General features: G+C 41.1%; 1 protein-coding gene across 1 annotated transcript; it reads left to right on the forward strand.

Moving 5' to 3' along the window:
* The first annotated feature begins 204 nt into the window (after positions 1–204).
* LOC147323261 (uncharacterized) lies at positions 205–9,975 on the forward strand. Its single transcript, XM_086303517.1, has 6 exons — positions 205–450; positions 2,844–8,855; positions 8,934–9,141; positions 9,267–9,346; positions 9,437–9,534; positions 9,641–9,975. The coding sequence occupies exons 1-6, from the start codon at positions 397–399 to the stop codon at positions 9,702–9,704; spliced, it is 6,516 nt and encodes a 2,171-aa protein (XP_086159643.1). The 5' UTR covers positions 205–396; the 3' UTR covers positions 9,705–9,975.
* The last annotated feature ends 308 nt before the right edge of the window (positions 9,976–10,283 follow it).

Below are 10,283 nucleotides of genomic sequence, written 5' to 3' on the forward strand. Positions count from 1 at the left end.
GCCGTTTCAGAGCAGCGCTTCGGTATCTGTCACAGAGTTTTACGAACTTTTTTTTTCCTGTGGCTATGCTCATTATTCACATCCGCAAAGTCTGCAACGCGTCTTCTTGTGTTAACGTGTGAATGTGTGTGTTAATCTGTCTCTTCCTCATTATCATACCCCGGACATATGTCAGTTCTAGGGGGAGGAAGTGAACGGCCACTAACAGCTGATGTGTTTCCATCCTGGACGCGCTTGGCTGCAACTTTCTGTTGACTTTCTGCCTGGTTGCAAAGACCGCTTAGGGGGGGGGAAACTAAAGTGACACAGTGCTTTGGTTTGTCCATGATTTTTTTTTTTTAATAACGAGAACGTCACGTCAGATGGTCAGAGAGTGACCAAGGAGGAATCGTAAGGATGGACCCTGAAAGTCCCGTGTCCCGCATGGAGAGAACTTTGTGGACAGTCTGGGTGAGAAGCCGTCATCGTTTCAATCCAAACCTGTAACGAAACGAAAGATTTGTGTTTTAAACTTTTAAGTCCGTCAAACGTGGATGTAAATAGTCTCTCTTCCTGTGTGTCAGTGGGTCTCTCTCTCTCCACGCATATCCGCCTACGTTATAGCAATGTCTCTGCTTACCCCCTCCCTTTCTCGGGGAGAGGGAGAGAGGGGGGGGATGTCTGTGAATCACTGGCATGTTCACGTCCAAGACAAAGAAGTCTTCTCCATGCTTATTTGAACCTGGGCAGTAATTCTTCAAAAGTAAAAACATTAAGTGCAAATCAAAGCTTAACAGTTCAAAGAAATCTTTTGTCCATCTGTTGGAACAGCTTCTCTGTTTTAGACAGAAGCCTTTATTAACTGCTGAAACCTTTTCTCCTTCAAAGTGCACATTAACCTGCTGGATGCTGATTGAGAGATTATGATTATAGATCACAGCAGACGTTTGAGATCTGATTGCTCTGTTGGTCATCAGCTGGAGACTGTCTGCAGTTCTTTCTGAGAACTGATCCTTGTAATATGTGCGCTCCTTGCAGTTGCAGCATTAGTGAGATTCCTCACAGTGCATCCCGGAGCGCAATGACTGTTTGAGACTGTTATTACACAGGAGACAGTCTTACAAACAGGAAACGCAGGTGTACCATTTACTGGGTTTAAATTTCAGAGTCCTGCTGTTATTGTTGTTCACTTCTGCTAGGGTGCACTGATTTATGTTTCCTGTTTGGGGATTTTGTTTGTTTGGGTTTTTTATTTTCATCTATCACAGCCATAGACTTTGGAATTATCTGTCTGTCCATGTTAGGATTTCCCGCTGGTTGCCTGTTTTTTTAAAACACACGTTGAAACTAATTTAAACTACTTGGCTTTTAACCCAGAATGATAGTGCTGTGTTCTTACTTTGTCTTCATCACTGTTTTTATTGTTTTATTGCTGTGCCATGCTTTGCTGCTTCATACAGCACTTCATGAAACTCTGTTTTTTAGGTTAGATTAAAATATAATTGGATTGGATGTTTAATTATTTCACATTTCTGGTAGTGATGAACCCACATCAACTAATAACAGTTCGCATGACATCTACAAAAAAAATTCAGCTCCTTTCATCTCTTTATTTTGGACTCACATCTGCTTTTAAACCACTCTCGCTTCTCTCATCAACCTGCTTTTCAGACGTGGTAGGTAGTGATTGTCACAGTTTAGTCGCCTGACAGCTGGTCTCGATAGCCATTGTGACACTTGGTGATATACAATGAAAATAAACAGATTCTGATGTTTTAAAGCCTGTTTCACCAGTTTGAACAGGTGACCCATATTCTGGGGGCTTGAGTCTCCTTTCTAGGTGCTTGGGTTTGAGTCTGCTTACTCACACTCCTTCTTCCCACTTCTGAGTCTATTGTGTGCACTTCTGTGTCCAATAAAGGACATGATGCCCACAAACAAATCTTAATACAATCAAACTACTTGCTGGTGAAGTGTGTTCACCAGCAAGTAGTTGGTGAACAGTGTGCACCAGCTACAACAGACAAATATGGGGAAGTTGGAGATAAAAGAAACAGCTAAACAAAGAAAATATCATGAGATCCTCAAAAAGACATAAGTTGAAATAAATGCAGATGTTTCTCAGCGTAAACTAAATGCTTTATGTTTGCCATGTTGTATTTATAAAATGTTTGTGTTTTGGTCAATCCTGTAAAGAATGGACCATGATTTTTATTTTCTTTTTTTAACAGGAGTGTTTGTTGGACATCTTAACAAATGAAACAAAAATAATACAAATAATTCTTATTCTCATTTTTATGCAATTCTTTCGTTTGTTTGTTTGTTTGTTTGTTTGTTTGTTTGTTTGTTTGTTTGTTTGTTTGTTTGTTTGTTTGTTTGTTTGTTTGTTTGTTTGTTTGTTTGTTTTTGGGGGGTGGGCACTGACAGGGTTAAAGTCTATTACATTGAATTTTTCTTTTTACTTTAATACATTAGCAGCTAATGTAACTTATAATCAATGAAGTCAGGATTCCATGGAGGCTGGTCAGGTTCTTCCTGTTCATGGCTGTGTTTTGTGCATGGGAGTATTGTGGTGCTGAAACAGGAAAAGACTTCCACGAAGTTTCTGCAAAGCTGGAAAGAAACTGTTGTGTAAATAGCCTTGAATGCAGTGACACTAAGAGTCTTTAAATGCTACTTGTGCATCTTTAAAAAAAACAAACCAAAAAAAACATGGGCTATACAAACTACCTGGAATGACTGAAAATAAATCAATGCGGGGAAAACAAATATATTCACACTTTTGTCTTTTGTTGGATTTTATTGATGCTGCAAATTAAAGTGTTACATAATGCAAATTTCTTTTTCCTTCCTTTTTTTCTTAGTACTACATAACTGGAGCTGTAAACAGATTCATCAGGCCACAGCCCGCTGACACTGTCAACAATGACCCAAACACAAATCAGGAATCTCCAGCTGAAATCAAGCACCCTCCCTCTGACTCAACAGAGGGTGACAGTAGCAGAGAAGGTGTCGAGGAGGAGCAGCTTGTCGCAACATCCTCTCTGCTGAGCTCGTCTCGCCCCGTTGTCAAATGGGAACTTTGCACCACAGAAATCGACTTAGGGGTTGATGAAGAAAACATGCAGTACAAAACCCAGCTGAGAAAAGTCGACGAGAGCAAAGAGGATGGTGAGGGCAAGAGAGAGGAACAGCGTGACAAGACAGGAAATGATCATTCAAATGATTCAAGAGCAAAAGAAGACGAACGACACACGATGGAGATCGAAAAAATGCCCACTTGTGCAGGACTTGCAGGGCCTGGAAATGATGAACATGAACATGCCGCTTCTGGACCACAAAATTTGTCCGAGGTTGCAACATGCCAAGAAACAACTGAGGAGGAAACTGATGCTGAGAATGCAACAGTGAGATTAGGGTTGCCCGGTGATCATCCAACAAAGGAGGAAAAAATAAAAGAAACCCAAGTAAAAGGAGAAAAGGATCAAACCCATGATAAAGAGAAGGAAGACCTTGAAGCAGAAGACACTTTGAGAAAAGAAGAAAATGATGATAACCTGCGCAGTGAAGATGAGCGAGAGTTAAAAGCAGAAAACACTGAGGTAAAAGCATGCATAGCTGCAGGTATAAGTCCAGATGATATGGATCACATGCAGAAAGGAAAGGGAGAGGTAAAGGAGCATGATGCAGTGTTATTGGATGATCATTCAGGAAGGGAGGAACTTGTTAAAGAAACCCGGCTGAAGGAAGAAAATGCTAAAGCAGATCATGAAAAGGAAGAAGATTCAGAAGCAGAAGCCACTGAAGTAAGAGAGGAATATAACAACATGCACTGTGATGATGACAATTTGGTAGCAGAAAACAACGCGTTCAAAGTATGCATGACAAAAAGTCCAAAAGAGGAGGATTACGTGCACGAAGGAGAAGGAGAAGTACAAAAGATTGATACGGTGACACCAGATCATCATCCAAGAGAGGACCAAATTATCAAAGACACCCAAATAAATGAAGAAGATGATACACTTCATCATGAAGAAGAGCGAGATTTAGAAGCAGACCCAGAGATAAACGTGTATCGAAGTATCAAAGATATAAGTCCAGAAGATCAGGCTCATACGTACGAAGGAGAGGCAGAGATACAGAAGAATGATGCAGTGACACTGGATGATCATCCAAAAGAGGATAAAATTACTGAAGAAACTCAATTAGAAGAAGAAGATGATCAAATCCAGCATGAAGATGAACAAGATTTGGAAGCAGAAGACACTGAGATAAAAGTGTGCATTAGCACAAGTTTAAGCCTAAATGATTATGATAATGATCACCTGCAGGAAATAGAGTCTGAAGTACAGAAGAATGATGCAGTGACACTGGATGAACATCCAAGAGAGGATGAAACCAAAGAAACCCAGTTAGAGGAAGAAGATGATAAACTGCAGCATGAAGATGAACAACATTTGGAAGCAGAAGACACTGAAGTACCAGAAGAAGATGAAAAAACAGACTATGAAGATGAACAGCAGTTAGGAGCAGAGGGCACTGAGGTCCAACTGTGCAAAACTACAGATATAAGTCCAGTACTGGATGATCACAAGCAGGAAACAGAGGCTGAGTTACAGAAAACTGATACAGCGACACTGGATGAACATCCAAGAGAGGATGAAAGCAAAGGAACTCAATTAGAGGAAGATCATCCAATAGAAGATGAAATGTTCAAAGAAGACAACTTAAAGGAAGAAGATGAAAAAACAGATCATGCAGATTTCGAAGCAGAAGACACTGAGATAAAAGTGTGCATTAGCACAAGTTTAAGTCCCGATGATGATGATAACCATCGCCTGCAGGAAATAGAGTCTGAAGTACAGAAGAATGATGCAGTGACACTGGATGATCATCCAAGAGAGGATAAAATTACTGAAGAAACTCAATTAGAAGAAGATGATCAAATCCAGCATGAAGATGAACAAGATTTGGAAGCAGAAGACACTGAGATAAAAGTGTGCATTAGCACAAGTTTAAGCCTAAATGATTATGATAATGATCACCTGCAGGAAATGGAGTCTGAAGTACAGAAGAATGATGCAGTGACACTGGATGAACATCCAAGAGAGGATGAAACCAAAGAAACCCAGTTAGAGGAAGAAGATGATAAACTGCAGCATGAAGATGAACAACATTTGGAAGCAGAAGACACTGAAGTACCAGAAGAAGATGAAAAAACAGACTATGAAGATGAACAGCAGTTAGGAGCAGAGGGCACTGAGGTCCAACTGTGCATAACTACAGATATAAGTCCAGTACTGGATGATCACAAGCAGGAAACAGAGGCTGAGTTACAGAAAACTGATACAGCGACACTGGATGAACATCCAAGAGAGGATGAAAGCAAAGAAACTCAATTAGAGGAAGATCATCCAATAGAAGAGGAAATGTTCAAAGAAGACAACTTAAAGGAAGAAGATGAAAAAACAGATCATGCAGATTTCGAAGCAGAAGACACTGAGATAAAAGTGTGCATTAGCACAAGTTTAAGTCCCGATGATGATGATAACCATCGCCTGCAGGAAATAGAGTCTGAAGTACAGAAGAATGATGCAGTGACACTGGATGATCATCCAAGAGAGGATAAAATTACTGAAGAAACTCAATTAGAAGAAGAAGATGATAAAATCCAGCATGAAGATGAACAAGATTTGGAAGCAGAAGACACTGAGATAAAAGTGTGCATTAGCACAAGTTTAAGCCTAAATGATTATGATAATGATCACCTGCAGGAAATAGAGTCTGAAGTACAGAAGAATGATGCAGTGACACTGGATGAACATCCAAGAGAGGATGAAATTACTAAAGAAACCCAGTTAGAGGAAGAAGATGATAAAATGCAGCATGAAGATGAACAAGATTTAGAAGTAGAAGACACTGAAGCACCAGAAGAAGATGATAAAACAGACTATGAAGATGAACAGCAGTTAGGAGCAGAGGGCACTGAGGTCCAACTGTGCATAACTACAGATATAAGTCCAGTACTGGATGATCACAAGCAGGAAACAGAGGCTGAGTTACAGAAAACTGATACAGCGACACTGGATGAACATCCAAGAGAGGATGAAAGCAAAGAAACTCAATTAGAGGAAGAAGATGATAAACTGCAGCATGAAGATGAACAAGATTTAGAGCCAGAAACTGTTGAGGCAGCAGACGACAATGATAAAACCGACACTGAGGTGAAAGTGTGCATAGGTACAGATGTAAGTCCAGAAGAGGAGGCAGAGGTACAGAAAAATGATGTAATGACACTGGAAGATCATCCAATGACAGATAACATTAAAGAAACTGAGTTAAAGGAAGATGATAAAATGCAGCATGAAGATGATCAAGGTTTAGAATCAGAAGCCTGTGATATTATGCTACAACTGGACTCTCAAAATGTAATCAAGTCAGAGGAGAAAACAAGTCAAGCTGAAAATCAGCTCTCAGCTTTTGGAGACCAGCCAGATACATCAGTGGTTATGCTCACTGTTATCACAAAATCTTATGCAATGACTCATAGCAGTGAAAATGATGAAGGTGAGAAAGAGAAGTGGGTTGAGACAGAGCGGCCTGCCGTCAACGAGACAACAGAAGTGCCAGATCTGGACGAGAACATCGGAACAGAAGCAGAAGACACTGAAGGAGAAAATCTTTTAACTGAATATGATTTATCCGGTAAAGAAGCTGCACTGAAGACTGCTTCACAGCTGCACACAGCTGGATTCACAGATGAATACGAGGAGGATATGAGAGTCCCAGGAGTGCAGACCAAAACTAGGCAGGCCGGTGTGACAGTAACAGATATTTCAGAAGAGAGACTCATTGATCAAGACCAAGAAAAAGAGGAGAGCGTCTCCAGTGAATCCTACACCGGAGAATTTTACAACGAAATTATAGATTCAAGCACCTCAGTTACAGTAAAGCCCAAAGGCGAAACGACGCAGGAAACAGACGAAGAATTTAAAAACACTCTCCCGGGGATCAGTGAAGGCCAGTGTGCCGTGCTGCAGGAACTAAATACTCCAACGTGTGAGGAAATTCAAGAGGGAGTTTCCAAATATAACAATGAGCTTCAGGGAGCCGATGAAAATACAACACAAAGGTTCCTGGAAGCAGGAGATTGTGAGGAAATCCCGGCAACTCAATTACCAGAAGAGGTGGAGAGCGGAGATCAGGAGAGCCTTGAAAACAGTGACTGCAGGACTGGAGCTGACCATTTACTGCTGAAGGAGTCCATGGAAGACAAACAAGAAAGCAAAGAAGAGACTGAGACGAGCTTTGGTTTGTTTGTGGAGGAGCACGAAGGCACACCGGACCTTGAACTAGAGGCAGAGAGCAAGCTTGTTGAAGGAGTAATTCAAGAATCGGGACTTGACAAAGAAGAAGGAAAATTACTGACAAGTTCAATGAAGACAGAGGTGACTGGAACACATGTTGGTTTAGTGGACGAGACTGAAAGGAGATCAGAAGGGCTGCATGATGGTGGCAGAGGATCTACAGGAGGTGAAACAAGAGAAGCGGTTGCAGCAGCAGAAGTGGTTGGATTCGTCATTCAGGAGTCATTAGCAGCCATAAAGTTGGATCAAAGCATCAGCAGACCGTTAAGTTTACAAGAAGACACGAGTGAATATGGGTTTGTGAGACCCTTAGCTGAAACTGAGCCTATATCCGTTGATGATACCTCTGTTGAAATGCAAGATAAAGCCATTGAAAAAGAAGGAAGGGGTTGTGAAGATGAAGAGGAGGAAGCAGAAAATGGAATCCAGACCTTAAATGAAATGGATTTACAGATAACTAAAGAAACTGCAGGTGAGCTAATCACAGAAAGAGGAGACAAAGAAATTCCTCTGAATGCAGAATTGGAAATATCTCAACACTCTGAGACTCAGGAGATAAACAATCAGTCGCCACACAGAGCACTTGAGATAAGTGAGACACAAATAATAGTAGCTGAAACAGCTGACGAGCCCAGACCAGAGGATTTGCCAGTGACGTCATCAGAGGAAAAAGGCAGTTCAGTCAGTGGACATCAAGACGTAATTGATGAAGAAATCCTTGACTTGTGGATTGAGGCGGTGATGTCAGAGGACACTGATGAGATTAGACAAGAAGAGCCCAAGCCAGGGCAGCTATTGGACGCCAAAACAGACACTTTAAATGAGGGTGAAATATCAACAGAGAATGAGAAAGTGTCACTAGCAGAGGCCATTTGTAGGGAATCTGAGGCAGTAAGTGACACAGAAATGTCTTCATCAACTGTGGAGTCTGGATTTTTGGACCAGTTTCTCAGTGAATCGTGTATTCAGAGTAGTGAGACTCAGCTGCTGAAATCAACGAGCACTGACTCACTCCAGGGGATCCATGAGCTGGTGGCTAGCGTGTCCACAGACATCTTTGGAGTTATCGGACAGCCTCAAACTCAGGACTTACTGACAGAGGAATCAGCCGAGACAGAGAAAGAATCGGTCGCTGATATAGAAGCTCAATCACATCTGAACCAGGAATCTCAAGAAAAAGCAGAAGAAAGAGCTGAAACATTAGAGACTGAAAGTGGATCACGGAAAACGTATGAGGATGTTGAAGAAGCAGATGTAACAACAATGACAACACAGAGCTCTCCTTCGCATGACAAGAAGGTAGAAGCTGAGGAGGAGCATCTTGAGGTAACCGCGTCTGATTCTTCAGATGAACTCAAACCCGCTGAGTCTGAAGAATCTGAAAGTGACTCACAAAGTGAACCTGAGAAGGACACACTGAATAGACCACAGCCTGCACATTCATCCTTATTTCCTGTGCTAAACGAGGCCCAGGTAGCAGAAGAGCCAACAATCGAATATGAGAATAAGGTATTGTTTCTATATGGCATAAAAAATTTTTTGATTAAAATCAAACAATGTTCATAACAGACTTTTGGGGCATTACAGGTGGATGGCCCTGTGCTGGACTTTGCTGTGCAAAGGTCACGAATTGCTGTTAAGAACCCTCGTGTAAGGCCACCTAAAAATCCCCGCTCCCTGCTTCATATGCCCTCGGAGGAACCCACACCCACACCTACACCATCTTCACGTTTGCCGGTCAAACTCCCTGGAGGTGTGCCTTTAGGAGGCATAGGTATTGGAATAAAACTCCCTGGTAGGTCACTCATGATACATGAATCCCAATATCTTAGTCTTGATAGTCTATTAAGACTTTCTCTGGTCTTTATATCCTGTTATTTTCACAACTTCCAAATAATTTCACACGTTTGCTTTTCTTAGGGCTCGGTGCTGGATTTCCTGTTTTAAAAAAGACACAGCGGGCAGTGAGAGACGAAAATACCCAGGAAACAGTGTCACAGGTACTGCTAAGAGTGTTTAAATACCTGTTTTTTTTTCCCACTTAAGTTAAGATATATATATGTATCATTAAAATGACGGAATTACCACAGGAACCTGAAACAAAGCCAGAGGAGAAGAACGACGCTCCCCCACAGGAGGAGGAGGAGGCACCGAAGAAGCCTAAATGGATGCCACCAAAACATCCCGGGTAAGGATGGCAAAAGGGGGGGGGAAAAAAACAGTCACCAGAAAAGACACGTCCTGTTTCTGACTTTTTGAAAATTTATTTATTTATTTTTCTTCTGTGTCCACAGAGGATTTGGAAATCCCCTGATGGCAGAGCTAAAGACCAAACTGAAGAAAACACCAAAGGAGTGAGAAGCTCAATGGCTGTGTGCAAATACCTGAATGTAATAAACATATGGTTTTAATTTTGTGTACTGAGAAATTGTTCTTTATGTCCCCTACTTGTTCAATGTAATTTGTAAAATAAAGATAAACTTTCTTGCATGAAAACAGTGTTGATACAATTAATCTCAATTTAAAAAAACAAAACAAAACAAAGAAACACGAGTTCCCTTGTATGAGCAGTCACGAAAACATTTCTTCTCCAAACTGTTCAACCTGAGTTGCCACCCTAATAAACTCATTTCTAACCCCTACTCTATTTCTTTTCCTAAATGTCTATTCAAACATGGTAGAACAGTTTGAATTGACATACCTATCATGCACGGTGTAGAAAACTAAAGGGGAATCTAAAAAGAAACAGATCAGAGAGCTGCGCACAATGTTATAATGAATACTGTTTTAAACCTCCTGGAGCAGTGGTATCAATCATAATGTCTGGAAGCCAAAATCGCCACGACAAAGACTTCAATGCAGCCCACTGCATTGACAACTTTTGTACAACTTTTCCTACTGATAAAGAGCTTCACCCGCAGTACACTAAAGTAATCA

This window comes from Aulonocara sp. 'chitande type north' Nkhata Bay, linkage group LG8, assembly GCF_057382095.1.
Source record: "Aulonocara sp. 'chitande type north' Nkhata Bay isolate Kocher_YH1m ecotype deep benthic linkage group LG8, A_spYH_male_GT1.1, whole genome shotgun sequence".
Taxonomy (NCBI): domain Eukaryota; kingdom Metazoa; phylum Chordata; class Actinopteri; order Cichliformes; family Cichlidae; genus Aulonocara; species Aulonocara sp. 'chitande type north' Nkhata Bay.

Excerpts from the sequence above, each read along its gene's own strand:
- LOC147323261 (XM_086303517.1), top strand. The coding sequence starts at position 397 with ATGGACCCTGAAAGTCCCGTGTCCCGCATGGAGAGAACTTTGTGGACA. Across the intron at positions 451-2,843 it reads GAACTTTGTGGACAGTCTGG|TACTACATAACTGGAGCTGT; the intron begins GTGAGAAGCCGT and ends TTTTTTTCTTAG. Across the intron at positions 8,856-8,933 it reads CAATCGAATATGAGAATAAG|GTGGATGGCCCTGTGCTGGA; the intron begins GTATTGTTTCTA and ends GGGGCATTACAG.